Source organism: Podarcis vaucheri (assembly GCF_965113315.1).
Source record: "Podarcis vaucheri genome assembly, chromosome: 11".
NCBI classification, from domain to species: Eukaryota; Metazoa; Chordata; class Lepidosauria; order Squamata; family Lacertidae; genus Podarcis; species Podarcis vaucheri.
The window spans coordinates 58,227,781-58,251,869 of NC_138749.1; the positions used below are offsets into that span (position 1 = coordinate 58,227,781).

The following is a 24,089-nucleotide window of genomic DNA, read 5'->3' on the forward strand; positions in this document are numbered from 1 at the left end:
AGCAACTCTATTGTAATATGATCTTACAATGATGACTAATAGCCTTATGAGCAGAGATCTTCCAACATTTTGCAATATTTGTGTAATTTGCTAAGCAAATTGATTTCGCATCAAGCCTGCAGATTTATCTGAAACAAATTCAAGTCTCCTACCCTATCTAATACTTTCTGTGTAACTGAAATAATGCATTTTGCTGCCTTGTTTTCAACCAACAGCTAGGGACCATAGGTTTCTAAGGCTCCAATCTGAATCTTATTTGGTAGGAAGTAAGTCTACTGAGCTCAGAGAGAATCTAAACATTACCAGCTTTGGTAACCATAGCTAAGAAAAATCTATCATGATAATGAGGCTATTGTCATCTTGATATGATTCTCCCTTCTATCCTTACTTAGCTGATGGCAGTACAAGAGTCCTCCCCTTCTTCCTAGGCCTGAGAATGAGTAGATGGGAAGGCAATGTGCTTCTGCAAATTCCACACAGAGAGCCTCACTGCGTTTCTCTCCTGAAAAACATATATGCGTAATGTTGGAAGCCATACTGTACTGTGTCATTCATATCCTATCCTCATTTCTCTACATTGATTCAAGTAATATTTCTAACTACCAAGCTGAATTATTTTTTTTTGAACAATTATAAAACATCCTCTCTGTGGTATTCCCACTTACATCCCACTGTGGAACTCTAACTTTAACATTTTATCTTTAGAAAGTAATTTGCTTTCTTTGCTCCCCCCCCCCAAGCCTTTATCATCTCTCCTTTTGGTTTTATGTTGCCATGTTTTGGTCTGATCCTTTAGGGTCTGTCTGAGCACCCTATTTGAATTTTGTATCATGCAATGAAAAAAGCTTTGATTTAAGATTAAGGAGATGCAAGCTGAAATCCCAATTTAGCCATAATTCTCACAGAGCTGAACTGGGGCAAGTTAGATGTTATGAGAAAAAGGCAGGTAAATCAGAAAGCAGACCATGACAAATTCTGGGTTATTGGCCTGATTTGTTAACTAAAATTACACCAAAGTTCCGCAGTTGTATCCATCTAAATCTGAATGCTTGGAACAACTTTTGTGAGTGCAGGGGAACTTCCACTGCCTCCTTCCTCCACATATTCCAGCACTTCCATTAAATCTGTTCCAGCGGGTTACAGGAACCCCCATAACATATTTGGGGTGTGCATGGGGTTGAGGGTGGGCACATTCCATTGCTTTTACAGATGCTGTTCTGCGTGCACAATGATTTAGTTGGGTGCAGCCCCTTGGACAAAACTGAGAACATTGGTTTAATGCAAGCAAGAATCTCAATGTGAAAGCTGGCATACAAGCAGAGAGGAGGAGCAACAGAGAAGTAGGTGGTCATGATGTAAATCATAGTTTATGAAGCCAGGGACAAACATACAAATCTACCCAAGACAGCATTTATTTATGGAAGCCACTGCAAGAAAATAATCTAAAGAGTCTTTAAAAATGGCCTAAAGGCACACAATTCAAGTGGGCTCCATATGGAGCTGTACCTAGATAGCAGACCACGTAGGAGCCATGTGTAGGTCTCTCTGCTCCATGGAGCAAGAGTTAGTTAAAAATAAAACTAAACAACCAACAAATAAATAAATAAATAAATAAATAAATAAATGATAAAGAACATGTAGGAACAGCTTAGGTGTCTTTTGAAAAAAGGGTGTGTGTATTCATCTTGAATATGGCTTTTCTACACTCAGCAGTGCATCTTGACTCAATTCTTTACAGTCAATGATGGAAGTAGAAAGAAATTTTCAGTTTTGTAACAATAGGGAAATATTTTGTTCCTCTTGAAACCTAGTTGTATTTTATCTTATTTTCATGCTTTTAAGCAGGTCACCACAAAAATATTATGAATGCATGCTGGCATTCTTATTTCATAGGTTTAATGTCAATATCAGAAAGAAAGCAATGATTTTTTAAAAAATCTAAGTCCCGTTTAATTTGATCTAAATGAAAATATCCATTATCTGATGGTGATGTGTCTCATGACATGCAGAAGTTCTCTTTCAACACAGTGCAGTTGTTCACAATATGGCATGCTGTAAACCAAGATTGAATTTTTAACCTTACATTAAGATACCTTATGAAAAGAGAGGCTTCTGTGGGCCTCCACTTGACCCTTTTAATACTCCAGAAGCAATTTCTCTCTATAAAGAATAGCAACCTTGAGTAACAAAGCATGACTGAAATGTGTTTCCATAAGAATTTAACAAAGCCATCCTGGAATGAAGAAGGCAAAAAAGATTATCTGCTTCTGTTGCTACAGTTTGTTTTTGTACGTTCATTTTTATATTCAAACCAAAGTTTAGTTTTTGAAATATTCAATTGAGGTTGTGTTAATATAACTAAGGATGATTTACAAGGGGAAAGTTGGAAACATAATAACTACTCTGTATCAGAAGAAGGTCAATCTAGTTCAGCATTCTGTTTCCAAGAGCAGTTAGAAGATCCTTTGAGGCTCATGAGAATGGCATTAAGATATCTGGGATTTACTCTGTCATGGATGCTTTAGTTGAGATTCCTACAATGCAGGGGTTGGACTAGATGACCCTTGGGGTACCTTCAAACTCTACAATTTTATGATTCTATACTGCATTTGAGCAAAAAGATTCCATTTTAACATCATGATTAGAAGCCCTTGATAGATCAATTAGATTAAATCATAGCATCCATAACATACTTCCTTGTAGCTTTCTTTATGGCCAGACACCAGTTCTGGGGAGCACACATCTTGCATACCCTGACAAATGTATTTTCCATGCCTGAAGTTTTCTTAAAATCTTAAGGTAAGAACAACAGCAACAATGGAACACCCACCTTAGTGTTAAGCACATAAGCCCCGTGGGAGTAAACCCAGGATCCATGTACCCCAATATCCCATTTCCAGCACTGGCCAACCACCAGGGCATGAAGGTAACAGCCCGCCAATTCTCTTTGCCCTTCACTTCTAGTAACTGATACCGAGAGGAATAAGTTGCCTCTACAGTGGTACCTCTGATTACGTACTTAATTCGTTCCGGAGGTCCGTTCTTAACCTGAAACTGTTCTTAACCTGAAGGACCACTTTAGCTAATAGGGCCTCCTGCCGCCGCCGCATGATTTCTGTTCTCATCCTGAAGCAAAGTTCTTAATCTGAGGTACTATTTCTGGGTTAGCGGGGTCTGTAACCTGAAGCATATGTAACCCGAGGTACCACTGTATAGGTTGCACTTAGCTATCGTTCTCTCTAAAAATAAACTCAGGTGGTTTAGAGCCACAATGGGGCAACTGATAAACGAACTAACCCCAGTATCCAGAAGAACGTAAAAACACAAAGGGGGGAGGATAAAAAAGCAAGAAAAAACACTCTCAGAGGCCTCCAGGAGCCATATAATGTGGAGCACCACTTGGAATGGAAAGCTGGAAAACCAGGGGAGCGGATAAATTGTCCTTCCTGAGCTGCTTACAGTTTGTAGAATGCTAAAGGAGGACATGGCTGGCTGAATGGGCCCATTCCTGTTAGGGGGTGGGGATGTACTGTGACATTTCATTGCAGGTTCCGCTTGTCATTACTGTTACCAACCAGTGGAGCTGTCCTTGATGAATTTGTTTAGTTCCCTTTTAAAGATGCAATCCTCAGGCAACAGCGGTGCTTGATGGAGTGGCACAGCCAACACTGCAATCACAACACCTGGTGCTTATGCTGGTTGGCTGAGGGGTGGAAAAGGAATCCTTTCACAGCTCTAGTTTGCAAGCAAGAGACCTGGTTCAAGCCCATTGCCACCACACGACTGCAGCATACTCCACACAGAATTCAGCAGACCCTATGCTGGCCCAGTCCCATGGGCAGATGGCCACCTCCACAGAGGATCAGGGAGTTGAATAGTTCTGCCTGCCTGTGGTCATCACCACATCCTGCAATGTGTGAATAAGTACTTTCCCTTTTCTGCTATGACTCAACTGCCTACAACTTCACTAGGAAAGTTCTAGTGTTATGAAAAGGAGATTAAAAATGGTCTCTGCTCACTTTGCTGCACGCTCCCCGCCTCCAAGCTTCTAAAACATAAATGCTTAGCTTTTCCTCATAGGAAAGGTTCTTCAACTCCTGGATTATTTTGACTTAAGTTAAAGATGCAAGTACCTGAGAGAGTATCAGCTGTCCATGAAAAGCCCGCACAAAGTTCTTTAAAAAGGCAAAATATGCAGCTTCTCCAGCCTTCCCTGCAAAAGACCGCAGAAGGAAATAACCCTGGAAGAAGCAAACCAGACATACAAGATGTTATTTCTTTCTTATGTGTACAAAATACTGATTTGTCATATTGAGAGTACCGGTTTTAGCATTCTGACCTTCAGGTAATGAACCTGCATGAACACTTTTTCTGCATTCAGGCCATGTTTGATTACAGATGCTCCAGATTCACTTGCTTTGCCAGTGTTCTCTTTCTTGGGCCTAAAAGGGCACAAATAATTCAAGATCTGGATAAACAGATACAACGAGGATGTTAAAAAAAAGTCTCACAATTAAAACACTTAATTACAACGTTCTGTTTTTCTTCAGGCATTGTCTACAATATAGGAGGTTTCCTACTTACTCAGGTAACTTCGTTCGTGGGAAAAGTAGCACAGCAATGCATTTTTCTAATGTAATTTTATATATGGCTACACAAACAGCTGAAGTTTAAACTAGTAGCCAATTCTAAGCTGGTGTGAAGCGACTTAACTCTTCTCCCAGACATGACATCATATCACATGGCATTCTGCTAAGACATGCTACACAGGCAGGAGTGTCACACTATGCGCAAAGGGAAATTAGAAGAGATGGAGACACTTTAGATGGAGGAAAACGGCAAGGAAGGATATTGAATTCATTACATCCAGTAACATATTTTGGCTGCTCTTACCTGAACATAGGCTTAGCAGCTCACAAGACTACACCTGGAAGGATGAATGGGCTCTTTCATCTATGCCCAATACGCTGAAAAAAGGACTTAAGCTTTCTCTTTATTTTTCTTTAGTTTGCAATTTTCCATGCACGTCAAAGAAAAGCAGCCAGAGTTTTTGAAAACAAAGCCTGAAACATTCAGCCCACTGAATTATCACCCATGAGGACAATATCCAGAACAAATTCAAACTGTGTGAATTCTTCATCAATGGTTGTCCAGTTTCCAAATTTGTGTCAGAAAACTATTGCTTACTAGTGCCTGACCTCTTTAGTTTAAATCACAGGGTTGGGAGGGGGAAAAGGGGCAGCCTTCTTCTCTCAGGTAGAGCCTGTTGTAACAGAGTAAGTAGCTAAAGGATGCTTGCACTAGCTATTTTTCCCAGGTTATGTCCAACAAAAGCTGGTGTTTATATTGTGGTGTGCTTTAGTGCATCTACATGAAAGCGTTGACTGAGGTCATATGGAGATCTGGGGTGAGCAGAAGTACTAAATGAGTATCTGGGATCAGTAATAGAGTGGATAAGGGCCAATAAACTACAACATAATCCCGACAAGATTATTGTTGGTAGGTGGTACTCAGCCTGTTCTAGATAAGGTTGTAACTCCCCTTAAATATCAGACTCACAGCTCAGGAACTCTCTTAGCTCCAGTCTTGTGTATACCGTAAATGTCGAAGTGGCAGGAATCAAATGAGGCTGGAGTGATGGAGAGATAACTTGGCCCCAGTAATCCATGTCCTTCCCCCTCGTATTAAGATCTTCATCTGAATACCTTTTTCAAGTCCCTCTCCCTTCAGAGATGAAGCTGTTGGTGAGCCAAGATAGAGTCTTTACAGTGATGGCTTCTCATTTTCAGATGTATCCCCGGGGAGTCTGGCATGGCAGATTCTAGTGCCTTTGTGGCACCAAAACATACCTTTTAATTTGTCCACACCTTGTAGATTTTTTTTAAATTGCATTTGTTATTTTAACCTGTTGGAATATTAACTTCCCATGTTTTATATTTACGGCTCTACTATTTTTATGTAGTTTTAGTGTGTTTTTAAACTATTGTTAGCTGCTCTGATATGTTGCTGGTTAAATGTAATTTTATTATATACTTTTAAGATAGGTTTTTTAAACAGTCTCTGTTGTAAAATTAATGCACTATAAAATCCATGTGATACCTTAGCAATTGAAGTAGGAAAGCTAATGTCCAGATAAGCCTCCTATCAGAGCAAGCCATGTTCACATTTTTTTAAAAAATGGAACAAAACAAAATACACAAAAAAACCAGCCAACCTGGCAATCAGCAGCTGTGTTGGCTGCAGCTAGCGATAAGGCTGTTTCCTCTATCTGCACCTATTGTCAAGCTACACACTTGCAAACGTATGACTTGTCTGATTTAGCATATATACAATAACACGAATAAATATTAATGAAAGTAGCTTATAACACAACTATAGTAATGTGAGAACCTGATGTAGAGGGAAGGCTCAGAAGATGGACACTGGGCCGGGCCACCGTGGAAGGCTTTTAGAACTACATTTATTCCAGGAGCATGTTTATTCAAATCTTTAAGAAGCCACAAAGCTTACTTGATGATATTGGGCGAGCCACTGTACAATGGTGCCCCGCAAGACGAACGCCTCGCAAGACGGAAAACCCGCTAGACGAAAGGGTTTTCCGTTTTGGAGGCGCTTCGCAAAACGAATTTCCCTATGGGGTTGCTTCGCAAGACGAAAAAATCTTGCGCGCCCCCGCGGGTTTTTTTCGCTCCCCTCCTTTTCCTAAGCCGCCTATCAGCTGTTCCGCTGAAAAACCCGCTTAACAGCTGATCACGGAAAGCCGCTAGACCGCTGTAGCGCTAATCAATGGGCTTGCTTCGCAAGACGAAAAAACCGCTAGACGACAAGAATCGCGGAACGGATTCTTTTCGTCTTGCGAGGCACCACTGTATCTTGGACTAACCTGCCCAACATGGGATTTTATAAATACAAAAGCGGGATGAGGGCAACCATGCACACTGTCTTAAAATCTTTGGGGAAATAGCAGGATAAAAGCTAAATAACAATAAAAAGTTCAAGTGCACATGGCGTTGCCTACTGGGTCTGTATCAGTCAGGAAAATATTCTGTATTAGGGTCAGTACTCTCTGTGTAGTGTTTAGCTTGTTGCATGAGGCCAGGGTTACAACAATCAGGTGAGTCCCCTGAACTGCATTACAAACTTTTTTTCAGACTGGGATACTTTAGAAATTAACATGCAATGCAGCTTAAGGGAATACTGTTTGAAAAAAGGAGATGCTGTGCTCTGCACATAGTCGTCGTCTCCCCCCCCCCCCCGCCCAGGTCCCTGGATTAGAGATTCAGGCTGCAATCCTGTGCATAGGATAACACATAAATACATGGATAACACTATAAACAAGTCTCACTGAATTCCATGCATAATTATGCACCGGATTGGTGGGTTGCAGACATTTTATGAAACAACAAAACTGAAAGCTAATAGTCAACTCAACTTTTTGCCATGCAACTTTATATACTGGAATTTATACTTAATACATTGTCTATAAACATAGTATAAAATCTAGCTTAAAGGCTGTATTTAATTGTAAAATAATCAATTCAACATGTTTTAGTATGCTTAGAACCAATGAATGAAATTCACATATAAAAAAGGAACATTAAACAAAAATAATGAAAATCATGATTAAAACAAAGAAGAATTTCCTCACTAAAACATGGTTTAAATTAACCCGCCCCATGCTTAAGTATTCTACACCCACAAGTCTATGGGGTGGTGTAGCCTAATATGATGTGGTAAGCAGATTGCTCTGCAGCCACAGACAAGCCGAATTTCAGGTTGCAAAAGATAGATTGAGTCTATGATTGAGTGGATTAATTTCAAAGAGCTGACCTCAAAAGCCACCTAGCCCTAGCTACTGCAACATTTCTCAGAGGTAACCATCCAGCAACTGCTGGAAAACCTCTAAAGAGGGACAGTTCACCACCTTCCAAGACAGTCTGTCCCACTGTCAACTCACAGTATCAGGAAGTTCTCCCTAATGTTTAGCTGAAATCTCCTTTGAGTTTAAACTTGCTGTGGGATAAGCAGAAACAAATGTGCTCCATGATCTGACAGCATTAAAACAAATTTGAAAATGGCTATCACATTTTCTCTTCTTCAGGAAACAACTTATTTAATTTTTTATTTATTTTATCTTCTTCAGCCTAAATATACCCAGTGCCTTCAACTTCATAGAACTTAGCCCCTCAACCATTTCTTTGGATATGTTCCACTGAGCAGTAATTTCTGAGAAAAGAATTTTTTATAGGAATCAATATTTAAGACTTCCTCCTCATTTTTAAATGGTCAAGTGCAACCCTATGCATGTTGAATCAGAAGTACATTCCACTGAATTCAGTAAAGCTTACTTTCAGAACTGTGCATAGGATTGCAACCTAGGTTGTTTTTCCTTATCCTCTCTCCAACCTCAACCCATTTGATTTTGTCCAGTCTTCTCTTTCTGCATTTCAGCTGTGTTATTGGCCTACCCCTGTGGAGCATTCTTCCATTTGGGGCTGAGCAGACGCCTTCTGTTCTAATTTTCAAACCTTTGCCGTATACTTCTATTTGCCACCAGGATTATGCAGACAATTAAAGAAAAACTTTTTCCGTTATAGTGAGCTGTTTTAATTTTTGTATTATATTTTAAGTATTGTAAACCTCTTTGATTTTTTTTTAATGAAACTGTGGTACACAAATATTCTAAATATTTGCTTTACAAACCCTTTGGAAGATGTAATAATTTAATCAGAACACTCCAATATCCTTCTTTTGGAGAGGGAAAATGTGATAAGGAGAGAAGAAACAATAAGTGAGCAGCCTTTTCTGTACCTTAACACTTGCAGATCTCCTTCAGAATTCTGCACCTCATCTCTAAGGCGTTGCCAGCGCAGCACAGTTTTCAGATCTTGCTGCTCTTTTGCTTCATCAGCTGACAGCTACTTGGGACACAAATATTCAGGTTATTGTTAGAGGCTTCTTCAATTTCTCAGTAGTTTTTAATGGAAATCCCATCAGCTTAGAGAAAGCCCTGTCACCCCTTAGAGAAGGCAAGAGCAGGCACTTAACCTATCTCCTACTACCATGACCAATAAACATTATTATTACTATATGTTTTGTTTTGGGATATCTCCTGATCCCCACATAGACAATTTCAGGTAGCGCAGGGTGCGCAGGGGAAGAAGAGCAGAGGCAGAAATCCTCTTGCATAAACAGAAATTTTTCACAGATGGGGCACATTAGATGAATTCCACCCACAGAAAGCTGCTTTATACCAAGGCAGACCCTAGACCATCTAGCTCAGTACTGACCAGCAGTGGCTCTCCAGCTTTTCAGTCAGAGAACATTTCCAGTCCCAACTAAATACACCAGGGATTGAACAAGAGACCTTCTGCATGCAAAGCAGTTGCTCTATCAGCAAGCTTATGCCCTTATCCAAACGCTGTGTAGAAGAGAGGAACTATATGGTATGTGTGCAATGGAAAGCACTTCTAAGCAGGCATCAATACATTATTTGGTTGTGGTGCCAGCCCCTTGGACTTCTGTGGGTGCTACTTCAGAGGGTCTCTTCACCTTCTATATGGCATGGGGGCATACAACTCAAATGAAGGAGTTGAACCACTAGGTCAAAGGCATAAAACAGTGGAACTGGGCACTGGGTTTGTTGCCATTTGTGTTTTTTTCTGCAAGATGGGGGCCATGACCTAAAGCTTTAAAGCATAATTACACCAGCATTGAGCAGAGTGCAACAAAAGGTTCTCAGTTGAGCTGTTATTTGACTAAAGACGTCTTAGTCAATTAATTCTTATGAGATTTAATCCATTAATTAACCAGTTCCATTTGAAAATAAGTGTTGAAGTGAGAAGCACCAAATAATTGATTTTATTTTATTCATACATGTCATCATAGGTATCATCTTAAAAGAGGCAAACACCCTGTATATGCAATGATGTGCAATGGAAGAAGGGAGAATGCATTCTTGCTCTTATATTTCCATATCTCATATATTAGAATTCACATTTTAAAGAAAAATCTGTCCAATGAATCTGTGAGACATTTTTATTGATTACATATTTTAATCAATCAATCAAATAAATTATTTGATTAAATACTAAGTTAAACATTGGAGTCCTTGCCTGCACAGGCCTGCACGGTTAACAAGGAGCTAGACGGATCAATGGTCTGACAGTATAGGGCAGCCATACATGTTCCCACCCTACAAAGTACAGTTCTCTTACTCCTACATAACATGTTAAAGAATATGAACACCAGACTGGAAAAATTTAACTGAATATTCAGTTAAAACAGTTGACATATTATTTCAGTATAATAATACTGCTAGTCACAACCTTGAAAGTCAGAATATTTTTTTGCCCTAAATCTTTCTGTCTTCTCTTTGATAACATACCTGTCCCACAACCCACAAGAATAATTACAGTGTTGTCTTGAAAAATGAATTATATACCAATTTACCAGTTCATCAGTGAACAACTGATTTTCTACTTATGATAAAGAATGTTTTCACACCTTTATTTATACTTCACCTGCCAGGATGCATCTACATAGCCAAATTAGTGCATGACAACAACATTACCAATGCATTAAAGATAAAAGGGAGAACAGAAACATTTGATAGTGTTGCAAATTATTTCAGGTACCACCAATTACAATTTCATCTAACAGATTTCTCTACATATGGAAGTTAATCAAGCCAAACTCATGGCCAAGGGCATGATAAATTTAAGGAGATTAGATAAGACATTACCTAAGATAGTTGCAAACAGATTCCTCCTGCTCAGAAGCAGTATACCTCTGTTTACTAGATTCCAAGGGCGTTAGGTTATCCTTACTACCCTACTAGTGAAATTCCCTGGGGTCTGGACAGCTGCTGTCAGAAATAGTCACAGTGCTGGACTAGATAAATGTTTGTTCTGATCCAGTATAGCCATACTTATATCCTTAAACAGGGAGTCTATTTGCTCTTTTTGCAAATGTGTAAACTGAAGGTTATCCTTATTTCTACATTATGAAAACGACTATTCGAGCCATACCTGTTGTGCGGCTGACCAAAATGCATCTTCTAGGTGAGTGGCAAATCCTTCACTTAGCCACTCTTCAGTCCAGTCACGTGCACCAATAGCCAAGCCAAACCAGGCATGAGCAATTTCATGGCACAGGCGTGTTCCACAGAGATGGCTCCCTCCAGATAATGTGCTCTGTGACATGAAGATGATGTGTGGGCTGCATAATATGAATGAAGGACAAAATACATTATGAACCTGTTACAGCATGCATTGCCTGGCTATAGCAATATGTAGACTTTATTAGCCTTGTCAGCCTGTTATTACTGTATGCATGCTATGTCATGACAGTTAGTTTATAGCTCAGACATTTTTAGGAATTAGGTTGCACTTTATTGTTTTCTGGCAGCGATTCAAGCTAAATATTCTGCCAAGCATTTGTTTCACATTCAACCATCAAACAGCTATTACCTGTAATAAGTAACTTAAACCAAAGTTTTATATTTTTCAAATTACAAGGCTGATTTATTTCAGTGGAAGCATTTATGCCTAAGCCAAGATAATAAAAGAAGGGCAGGTGTGAATACAGACCATAGGTATTTTCAGCTAAATGATCAAAGCAACCAGGGAAAACAAAGAGAGAGAAAAAAGAGAGAGAAAGGCTCTCGTTCAAAAAGGAACATTGTAAATGTTGAAAACTCTAAGCTTTTAGGACAAAAAGGGTGGGAAAGTGAGCATCTAATGAAGCTAAAATAGGAACTGGTGTTGAGGGGGTGTCTGTTGTCAGTTGTCGATGAGTGGGTTCTTAGATCTGTACAGCATTCTACGTGCAAGAGTAGGTGTCAATTCCTGAGTGCACATGAATTTTGTTCTAACATGTTACAGAAATTGGGGTAGGGGAGCAGCTATAGCAAAACACCACAGGAAAAATGAATGAATGATGAATGATCCCTGTTTCAAGCTATAGGCTTCTCTCTGGGATAAAATTAATATGGCCATTTCTATAAACCACCCAATGCCTCCTTTTGCATGATACAGGTTTTGGGGATTAAGACTTTGGATACCCAAAGAAACGTCACAGGCAATTCTGCAAAATATCTGAGGAGGACTGTGGAAATGGCAGTTGAAATACAGAAAGGTTGCCTACAACTAAGTTAATATGATTTATTGTTGCATTTGTGATTTTTTTCTTCTCTTAAAAAACTCATTTCCAATAACAATGAGCATGTCTTCCCCATTTCAGCTTCTATCAGGACCTACTAAGATGGCTATGTGTATGTGAACACAGAGGATTTCATTTTTGTTACGCATGCCACTTTTGTTGTGTAGCCTAATGAAGTCATTGCTTTGCCACTTTCCAATATCTAATACAAGCCATTATATGGAGTTGAATAAATAATATAGCTAGCTGAAATTTGTAAACCATGGACTTTTTTCATGCTCTGAAATACATTTCAGATTCTTTTAAAATCATGCTAATGAAACGCAACACTTAAAAGCAGGACCAAATTGCTGGTGTAACATTTCCCTCGAAGACAACTGAATGGTGAGTGTGCTTCTGGAATTATTTACAAAATTTGCAGGATTTGGGGTGTAAAGGGCAGATAAATCTTCGGGGGGGGGGGGACTAAAACTTGTTGCATTATTTATAGGTTGTTCCTACCCAGGATGCTATTTCCAAACACCACCTAGTCAATGTTATATAACTCTTGCTTATTTTAATCAGTACATTTATTCTACAATGGGATTATTTCATTAAAGTTGCATGCATGGCAGATCTTCTTTGCTCACATAAAAATGATTGAAAATGCAGTTCTTGACTGAAACCACACCAGCAAAAATTTCAGTACAAAACCAGGACTAGCAGAGTGCTAGAATTCTTCAATTCACAAGTCAGGGCTGGAGATATGCCAAAATATTTCATAAAGTGAGGTTGACCTTAATCTGCCTTGTGTTCTCTCAGCTGCAAGGCAGAGCAGGTTCTTTTCCAAAGTGGCCCCAAAACTCTGGATTGCACTTCCCCGTGGAAAAACAACTGCAAATTGGACTGAAACTACAAGGAAGTTTCAAAGTACAAAGCTAACACAACCTTTGCACAAGAATTCACTTAATAAACTCCTTCCTAACATCCTAACACACGCAGAGCAAGAAATTAATCGCTAGGTTACCACAAGAACATACAGAGCACATCTTTGCTGAGCTATAGTGAAAAAGCTTCTTTTTTTTGACAAGCTTACAAGAAAATTTGAAGGAAGCATGTAATTTTATTGCTTCTATATATATACTGATATATGTTGCATTATTGTTATCATTTATTAAATCTGTATACAGCCTTCTATCCAAAGATCACAAGTTGGTTCACAGACAAAAATGAGAATACAAAATACATAATAAAACAAAAACAAACCAATAACCTCCCCTCCCACATTATATGTATTTGATCTGTTGATTGCTTATTGATAAAATTTTATTGTCTTGTAATTTGGGAGAACACGTGAAGTAAAAAATCTGAAGAGTGATGGACATGAGCCAGGAAGATCTGGGTTAAAATACCTGCACATCAGTTAAGGTCACAGGGTGGTAGAAGTCACTATCTCTTACCTACACTGCCTTCAAAAGTTTGTTACGAGAATAAAATTTCATAAGCTTGTGTATGACATGGTGTTCTTTTGTAAGTTTTATTCCCATCCCAAATTTTTCTCAACTTCCTCTCCACTGGTAGTCAGGCAGCATGACAGACACCTTCCTGAATACAGCTAAACACATTCAGCAGTCAAAATGGAAGTCATATGCCCTGCCATTATGACATTTTAACTAAAGGAGTTCCGATATCACAGGACACATGGTTTCTGCTTCTCAAATGTATCTTACTGAGCGGCATCTTACGTCAAGTAGCTGCTTCTTCACCTAGCTATGTTTCATTATTTATTTTATTGCATTTTTACCCCACCTTTTTGTCCAAAGAGTTCTAGGAGGCATATGTTGTTCTCCCCCCATTTAATTCCCACAGCAAACCTGTGAGGTAAGTAGTTAGGCTGAGAGAGGCAGTGACTGGCCCAAGGTCACCCAGTATGCTTCATGGCTGAATGGGGATTGAACCCTGGTGTCAGGAGTGTGTGCAGGAGCCAGGCCCTGTGACCAGTAGGGCTTCGCAGGACTGGGGCCTTCCTAAGTTTGTTCTGGAGAGGCAAGGCGTGGCCGCACAGGTGAGGCCGCTTGGTAACTCACTGCGCCTGGTGGCAAGAGCTGGGAAGGGATATAAGGTCAGCATTTCCCTTTGGCTCTTTGCCACAGCAACACGTTTCCTGCCTTGCTGCGTTTGGCTTCTTGCTTCCTGATCCTCGGACCTCGGCTTCCTGACTCCCTGCTTCTCGACCCTTGACTTCGTGACTCCTTGCTTCTTGACCCTCGGACCCCTGGCTTCTGGACTCTCGTTCCTGCTCCCACCTCACCATCTTGCCCCTGGTCCTGACGTCCCCAGCCGGGAATTCGATCACCCGTAGACTGGACCTTGGCACATGGTCTCCCAGATCCTAGTCCAACACTCTAACCATCCTGGCTCTCATGTTTTACAAAGCTGTCCCTGTAGTTTGATGTAACATAATGCACAGGTCAGCTCAAAAACTATATAGCTAAAGGGGGCATGGCATATCAAGGGCTACACCTTGATTATGGCATAACTGAAAAGGCACAGCCTTCTTCCCATATGTGTAAAGTGCAGATATGGCCTGAAGACAGTTTCAAGATGTACTAATCCATGTTCCAAAGAACCTCTATTATGCAGCCCAACCCTTCCCTCAAAAATGTATGAACACCCACACTTCTCTTGAAAGAAGTTTATCTGTCTGGATCTGTCTGCAGAGCAGTGTTTTTAAGAGTGGTTTCTGCTGGAGGAAAAACACACTCACACATTTATAAGTAAGCGTCTTAAAATGAAAATTCAGAAAAGCAGGTCAAATGGAGTTAAATCAGCTAGTATCACAAAAGATACCACAAGACACTGAAGCCCTAGCAAAGAAAGAAAGTCACAGAGAACAAAGAGCAAGAATAAACAGCACCTCCCCAAACCTCCACCCAAACCAAATCAAATTATTAAGAACGAAAAAGGCAGTGGGGGGGGGGGGGAGAGCACAGAAGCTACAGTACATAATGAGACACTCCCTTTTATTACAAAGCCCCCATTGAGAAGAATAACTGTGCAGCTTGGGGGTACTGCATTGGTCATTTTTAAGTAAATGACCCCTAGCTGTGGTGTACGCAATGCTACAAAGAAAGAGCCTAGAAATGTACCAAGTAAATAACATTCCAGACATACTGCTGGCAGCCTTTTGGCCATTTGGCTGAAACAAAACAAAAGTAACTTCAGGCCTTATAAACAGACACACAGAAGGGGTTTGCATTTTAAGCATCTGTTGTATTTATATGAAGAAATAAGGCAGAGATTATGTTTTCAAGTACCTATTTTTGATTCACTCACTTAAGTAATAGAAAGGTCACATACTGAAAAATGTCCCTCTTATGAGAAGGCGAAAGAAACAAGATTGCACGCATGTACATAAACATATGTGAACTGCACTGCAAGCAGGTCAGCAGGAACAGAATTTCATTTTAAAGCACTTCCTCTGGGGTTTGGAAAGGATTACTTGGGCTTTATTCCCACTCAAACCTCAAAAGTTCCTCTTTATTTCTCTCACCAAAGGCATGTAGGCTGCCTCTCCAGCCCAATATCCTCAGCCACTTATCAAAGACACTTCTGAATTAGGTGTCACTACAGGGCAGCAGAAGGTAATTGTTAACTTTGACACAAATTGTCTAAAGAGCTGGACATATTCGTTCTATATTACTTCCAGTGCCAATTGTTCTTTGGCAAGGATCCTGAATGGCCTGGTGCGATTTCACACTCGGGACACAAAAGACCCACATAACAAACTTTGCTGCCTCAGTAGAGCTTTTGATTTTGAGGGGTTCATGTGCATGCATATTTTTAGCTGCAGTCCATGTGGGCTTCCTTTTGGTCATTGCTTTTTATGTTTAGTTATGTATACTAGATAGAATCTAGTTGGTGTTGCTTCACTGATGGAACGTATCCATCAGCGGAAGCAGGAAAGGGAGTCTGGGATAATTCTTCTTTCCCAAGCACCACCCTAACTCTCTTGCACAGATGAGGAGGGGGCACAAAGCAAAAGGAATCACCCAGAAAAGTATCTTTTCCAGATACTTTGATGAATGTGTTTGATCAGGAGATCAAACCCCATTGTATTCTATCCATTATATTTTAGCACCATACTAATAATTTAATACATACTTTGAAAAAATACTACAGTGGTACCTCGGGTTAAGTACTTAATTTGTTCCGGAGGTCCATTCTTAACCTGAAACTGTTCTTAACCTGAAGCACCACTTTAGCTAATGGCGCCTCCTGCTGCCACCGTGCTGCCACCGGGCAATTTCTGTTCTCATCCTGAAGCAAAGTTCTTAACCTGAGGTACTATTTCTGGGTTAGCGGAGTCTGTAACCTGAAGCGTATGTAACCCGAGGTACCAGAAATCTCAAATGCTTGGTTTTAAATATAGTTAGCATGTAAAACAGAAATATATTAGGAAACCCTGTGAAGTTAAGTTGCCCTTTAAAATAACCTCAGTAGTAGTGTAGTAGTAGTAATTTATTTATACCCTGCCCATCTGGCTGAGTTTCCCCAGCCACTCTGGGAGGCTCCCAACAGAATATAAAAAATAGACTCAAACATTGAAAACTTCCCTAAACAGGGCTTCAGATGTCTTCTAAAAGTCAGATAGTTGTTTATTTCCTTGACATCTGATGGGAGGGCATTCCACAGGGCGGATGCCACTAATTTTTTATTTTTTAAAACTTTTTGACACTGATTATAGATACAGTGTATGTTTGCTCTATTGCTCTTTGCAGGCCTTTTCTACCTGGCCTGGGAGGGCGGGGCCCTGACTGACTCCAGCTACAAAAGGCTGAGGTTTTTGAAGAGGCCAGAGACAATATTGGCTGTGAGCCCTGGAACGCCTGTTCACTGCTTTGTTGGCCTTTTCCACCTAGCCTGGAAAGGTGGGTGTGCTGAGGCTGCTGAACTGACTCTTGGGTTGGGGCATGGTTTAGGGTAGGGTTGTTATTTGCTGTTATTATTGCCCTAATTGTTTAAAATGTTTTGAATTATTTGTAAGAGTTTTTTAACTTGTGTGTTTTTAAATTCGGGGTTCTTTTTGTTTCTCAAAGGACATAAGATGTGTCTGGGAAGAGAGGAGCTGCGGATGACCAGGGCTGGTGCCAATCACAGTAGCTCTGGTGAAGGAGTGGGGAGTGGGGTGGGACAGGCTGAAAAAGGGGCAGTTAGTGACTGTGTCATGTGCCAACCCCTCCTCCAACCAGGGCAATTGTGGTTGTCCTGCAGCTACCATTCTGTCACAAGGTGATTCCCCCCCCCAACCTAAGATGAGATCCACATGTGTTGGATTTTCTGTATACCACATGAATACTGAATTGATTTTCAAAGCTTGCCATTTGCGTGGAGAGTGGAAGAACAGTGCATGTGTTTAGCACTTCACAAAAATATTCACATCATAAGTATGGTTTCCCTGGCCAGAGATCTTGGGCACCATAACAATTTCCATACAAATACCCACAACACATCAGTGTGGGCAACGCAGAACACCATAAGAACAGCATACAGATTCCCTAGTATCCAATGCTGCTATTATTATTATTATTATTATTATTATTATTATTATTATTATGGTACCTTGGGTTAAGAACTTAATTCATTCTGGAGGTCCATTCTTAACCTGAAACTGTTCTTAACCTGAGGTACCACTTTAGCTAATGGGGCCTCCTGCTGCCACTGCACGATTTCTGTTCTCATCCTGAAGCAAAGTTCTTAACCTGAGGTACTATTTCTGGGTTAGCGGAGTCTTTAACCTAAAGTGTCTGTAACCCGAGGTACCACTGTATACCACCCTTCATCTGAAGATCACAACATAAAAATACAAAATGAGAACACAAAATACATAATAAATCAAAAACCAAAACAAACCAATAACCCCCTCCTCAAACACATTTAAAAGTTAATGTTAATCTGCCGAAAGGGATCTGGCCATGATAAGGGACTGATTTCACTACCCCTCACTTTCGAATCCCCCACTTACTGCCCAGTTGAGAAAACAAGGTCCAGTGTGTCATGGCAGAAATGAAGTCCTGAACCACCTAAGAACCAGTTTCCTTGGCATGGATGTTGAAGTCCCCCCACAACCAGCAGTCTGGGACTTTCAACACCACCTCCAAAACCAGCTCAGGCACCGTGACTGCTGCTCAACAAGGTGGGTGGTAAACAAGCAGAATCCCTAATCTGTCCCAGTTGCTCAGGGCCAGGAGCACAAACTCTAGACACCCCCCCCCTCAACTGGACAGATAGCCTGTTGAGACAGATGGAATCTCTATAGACTACAGCAACTCCCCCTCCCTGACCCTCAAGTCTGCCCTGATGTTGCACCCAGGTTGGCACAGCTAGGTGAGACCAACTTCACCCTGCGCATCCACCCAGGTCTCAGTGAAGCAGACCAGATCAGCCTCCAGGTTTGACTTGCCTGGCATTTGGTAAGAAAGTTATATGAAGCTAAGGCCTCGTACATGACAAAAAAACAGTAGCAAAGACACTTGTGAAACTTCTCCACAGGGTGGTGCTGGGATTTTGATTTATATAGCCTTATAGCGGTGGACTGATGTAGCTTGTTCAGTTGATGCTTCTTGTTGTAACGTTAACCAATTCCGGACTTCTTCCACAACACTGGTAGTGTGGTTGTGCTGGGGCAGACTACCATACACCTAATTTTGTGTCAGACACAATATCTTTAGTGGATTAAAATTGTGTAACTGAATTATCTCAACCTAATTTATATAATCTCAAATCCCAGCAGTGCTCTTTAAGTGTTTTCACTGACACTCATTCACACTGTGGAATTGCCAGGTTTTCATGGGAGAATACCATTGAAACTTCTTGTATTTTGCTGCAGTTAGGCAGATTCACCAAGCAAATGTGACTTGATAAATGTGTTTTCTTGATGGTTTTCGGAGCTGTCCTCTCCCAAAGTTCTTTTATGCATCAAACTGAAACTTCCTTTTAACAATGAAGTTGTGAATATAATAAGTAACAGTTAGGGAAAATTAACTTGTTTCTCTGGTTGAAGTCAAAAGAAAGAAAGATTACAATTTGACCAAGTCTTCCTATATTATGGAGAGCCTCAGGGTGCTATGCTTTCAATTTATAACACAGCATGAACCCAAGTTGCAGGCAACTTCAAAAGCAGGCTAGAACAGGTTCATGGGTGGAGTAAAAAGGACTGAAAACCGCACCCAGTTAACAAAAAATTAGCAATCCCTCCCAGAAAGTTGGAGTGGCTCCCAATACCCCTATAGAAAACAAATTAATAGCTTGTTTTCTACATGTGCACTCTTGGGTACATCTTTCAATAAAAGGGGCATTATAGTGATCAAATCTAATGTTTATTTTTCACATCATTCAGTTGAAAAGGCAATCTTATGAAATCTCACCCAACAGAATATATTACAAGAGAACCTGAGAACTGACTCTCAGTGTGATTCTCTTTTTTTAGCTAAGATATAAAATGAGATGAGAATCCTCTAAATCCATCATATGTATTAATTTTGATCCACAAGACCAAACCATTTCATAGACTACACAGGAACCACGCCTACCACCACCACAAATGTAAATGCACTTTCTTCCACCAAGCTCAAATCTTTCTTATTTATTGATGATCTAAAGATGTAACTTCTTAGATTTCCTTAACAAACTCTTAAAGAGCAACTGAAATCCAAACCATGGTTTAACCAGCATGAGACTCAGCTCTCTGTCAGCAAGTCTATACAGCTCGGCTTCAAGACTAATGAGAGTAACAGGTGCCAATTTGAAAATTAGCCACAGGGGGAAAAACATTAGATCATTCTCATGTACTACTTAATCAACAAAAACATCATAGACACGTTAGCTTAATTTAGTGTATGTGCTTAAAGTTTAATGAAGCTATTTGGTAAAAAACAAAAAACAGAGAGACTGCACACAAGGACAAAAGGTTTTCCTAACATACTTGATTCATGTTCTTAAAACCAAAACAGGTATGATTAGGGATAAAATCCACAACAGTGAATATTAACACACTGAGGTAATCATACTTGTCACACAACCAAAATGACTCTGTGCAAACAAATACATTTTTATCAATTAAAACTGACTGAATCCAAACAAGTTACATATTATTAATGAAATAAAGACATCCCTTTATAAATTAGATAGCTATCAATTGGCATATACAAAGCACAAGGCTCATATTATTTAGTCTTTTTAGAGTACCAGAAGGTAATGTTTTCTGCATTATATGCATAAGAGTCAACATAGTTCTGGAGCACTGAATGTAGAGACCCCTCAAAGGTAGCACATTCCCAGGAGCAAAAGAGAAAAAGCTGCTCTCATGAAGGTTGGTGAGGTAGGAAGAGTTGTAACACTGTGTAATAGTAGATTCAGATCACATTCTGTGTAAATGGAACTTGCATATGCAAAAAATCATTGATCTGTTGCAGGGTCAAAACGGTTTTGCTACAGGAATTGGCCATGTTCACGGAACAACTTCATTATTGTAGTTTTCTATCCTCAAAATGGATTTGCAATTGACTGTGCCATAGCAAATTAATTACTGTTTGCAAAACAAATACTAGCTGGGAAGAGTGGTTTTAATCTGGACCTATCCTACAGATAGACATGTACATATTGGATAAAAGTTAAACATTTGTCTGTTCTGCTGATTTCAATGCAACATTATTTAAACCTCTGCTTCACTGTTACACTTAAATTAATGGTACATTAACATTGGCCCCATAACCTTTGGGGGGATATAGATCTTACTTGTTTAATGAGACCAGGTGAACCGAAATGCTCTTTTTGCTGCACAGTTGTAATTGTATTATTATTATTATTATTATTATTATTATATCGTCCTATACCTGTAGATCTCAGGGTGGTTCACAACATAGAATCACAATATAAAAAACACAGAATACATAATAAAAACAAAAGCAAACCAATAATCTGCTCTTTCACCGTCATCAGAGACAAGCCCAAGTATAGCACCGTGCAATAATCTAACCTAGAGGTTACCTGAGCATAGACAACAGTAGCTAGGTTATCCCTGTCCAGATAAAGCCACCAGCCAAAGCTGATGGAAAGCACTCCATGCCACTGAGGCCACCTGAGCCTCAAGCTACAGCAGAGGATCCAGGAGTATCCCCCAAGCTATGTACTCCCTTCAGAGGGAGTGTAACCCTATCAAGAGCACGCAACCTCCCAGCCATCCAGTCTAGGGAACCACGCACTAACAGTGCCTCAGTCTTATCTGGATTAAGCTTCAGTTTGTTGGCTCTCATCTAGTCCATTATCAAGGCAAGACAACGGTCCCGCACATCCACTGCCTCACCTGCAGATGTAAAGAGCTGTGTTGTCAGCATATTGCTGACAACATACTCCAAACCTCTGGATAATCCCACCCAGCAGTTTCATGTAGATGTTAAACTGCATAGGGGATAGAATCATAGCCTGTGGAACCTGACATTGAAGGCTCCACAGGGCTGAAAAACACTCCCCAAGCAACATCCTCCAGGAACAACCACCCAAGTAGGACTAGAACCACCACACAGCACTGCTACCCGCCCACTAAGGCAGTCCAGAAGGATACCATGTTCAATGGCATCAAAAGCTGCTGAGAGGTCAAGGAAAATTAACAGGGACACATTTCCCCTTTCTCTCTCCCAACAAATGACATTATGCAGGGTGACCAAAGCAGTTTCTGTGCCAAAACCAGGCCTAAACCCTATTGAAACGGTTCTAGAAAATCAATTTTTAAGTAGTTGATTGTATTAAGTTAATTATTATCTTATGACTCTTTTATTGTTATTTTCATATGGCTATTATAAACCACTCTGTGATCTTTTGGATAAAGAGTAGTCTGGAAATATAATAGACAAATAAACACAAACAAAACCTCACTGTGGACTCCGAGCCTTTCTTCTTCACCTTCATTATATGCTCTGAAAATGCTCTGAAAGCTCCATGATATACACAAATGAACCTAAATACATTTTATGGCACATTTGGTCTTTTTCAAGTTTGCCTCCCTTCAAAACAAGTTGGATTCAATATGGGTGAATTAGGTTGTAATCCTACACATACCTAGGAGTATGTATGTATGTATGTATGTATGTACTGATTAATATGTATGTATGTATGTATGTATGTATGTACTGATTAATCGATTGAATTCACATCCCGTTCTTCCTCCCCAAGAAGCCCACTGAACTCAAATGATTGAGAACTGTAAATTCAATGTTATATGAGCAAAGCAACACCAATGTACTCTGTGCCACAGAAAACCTTTCTATTTATTCACAGTTACCAATGTGGTCTAGAATCTCTACTTCACCCACAAGCATTTAATGAAATAATATGAGAAAGACTCTGTATGAGAACATTTTGTAACTGTGAATACATTGCTGAAATGTCCAGCTAACCCCTTTATTTAATACACTACATTTAGATAGCAACAGGGAACTTTTTTCCCAAACAATGAAGAGTAATTCAGTGTACTGAATTAAAAAGTAAATTCACAAAACCATGATTTTAGGCATATGACTCACTTCAAAGTTAAAGGAAGTCATGTGGGTAAAGCCCACAAATGTCTTTGAAATTTTAGCTCTAAGCCTTTTAAGTCCGGACTTCGATTCCAGTCGGCAAGAGACTACAGACAAACCTATTTTTGTTTTGAAAGCAGTCTCTACGGATTCTGCACATTACAATTCCCTCCCTTGAGAATACAGATAACAATTTTCCTCTTATCGCTTGTCAGCTTCAGGACCAGCTTATCACTTATCTATTTATTTCAGCACATCTGATATTCAGTCTGCGCAGCCTGCCCTAGTTTTCTACCAGCAAAAAAAGGCTAACAGAGAGCAGTGTGCACTATGCATTCCTACTATGGCTGGTTTCCTGGTGTTGAACAGAGTCAGAGGTTGCTTCAGGTACACGACTTGCCTCTTCCCATCAAACTCATACAATAACATAAGAAGAGCCCTGCTGGATGAGGCCAAAGGCCCATCTAGTCCAGGGTCCTGTTCTCACAGAGCTCAGCCAGATGCCTACAGGAAGCCCACAAAATGGTTCTGACTGTAGCAGCACCCTCTCCACTTGTGATTCCCAGCAACTGGTATTTAGAGACACACACACATTCCTGGTTACACACTACATTGCCTGGCCAAGCTTATAGTACCGTATTTTTCGCTCTATAAGACACACCCGACCATAAGACACGCCTAGTTTTTAGAGGAAGAAAGCAAGAAAAAGAATATTCTGAATCAAATGCTGTTGAAGAGGCTTTGCACGGCTATCGCTGTAGCCAGAACAGCAAGAGGGATTGCTGCACAGCGATAGCTGCGCAGCCTGCATTCACTCCATAAGATGCACACGCATTTCCCCTTACTTTTTAGGAGGGAAAAAGTGCGTCTTATAGAGGGTAAAATACGGTACAGTGGTGCCCCGCAAGACGAATGCCTCGCAAGACGGAAAACTCGCTAGACGAAAGAGTTTTCCGTTTTGGAGGTGCTTTGCAAAATGAATCTCCTATGGGCTTGCTTCGCAAGGCGAAAATGTCTTGCGAGTTCCTGTGGGTTTTTTCCCCTCCCCCCTTTTTCTAAGCCGCTAAGCCGCTTATCAGCTGATCCGCTAAGCCACTAAAAGCCGCTAATAGCGCTAATCCGTCAATGGGCTTGCTTCGCAAGACGAAAAAACCGCTAGACGAAGAGAATCACAGAATGGATTCTTTTCGTCTTGCGAGGCACCACTGTATAAGTTACTGACTACGTAGAAGCTCGCTGTGGATAGAAGTGCATGATTCCAATTAATCTACTTCCTTCACATTGTTATGCCTAGGATCTGAATTATTTGATATATGTAATATCACGTAGACAAGGTCACCCGGGGAGTAGTTTACTCCAGCAGTTTCACGAGGA

The 24,089-nt window shown here is 40.3% G+C and overlaps 1 protein-coding gene across 9 annotated transcripts in view; it reads right to left on the reverse strand.

Moving 5' to 3' along the window:
- The window catches only part of AOPEP (aminopeptidase O (putative)), a 193,287-nt gene that overhangs the window by 112,118 nt on the left and 57,080 nt on the right, over positions 1 to 24,089 (reverse strand). For all 9 annotated transcript variants that reach the window (XM_082241560.1, XM_082241558.1, XM_082241559.1 and 6 more), the window contains 4 exons: positions 11,031 to 11,220; positions 8,812 to 8,918; positions 4,340 to 4,442; positions 4,134 to 4,241 (listed from right to left, as the gene is read on the reverse strand). In XM_082241560.1, the coding sequence (XP_082097686.1) occupies positions 4,134 to 4,241; positions 4,340 to 4,442; positions 8,812 to 8,918; positions 11,031 to 11,220 (508 nt within the window). The remainder of the gene's footprint in view (positions 1 to 4,133; positions 4,242 to 4,339; positions 4,443 to 8,811; positions 8,919 to 11,030; positions 11,221 to 24,089) is intronic.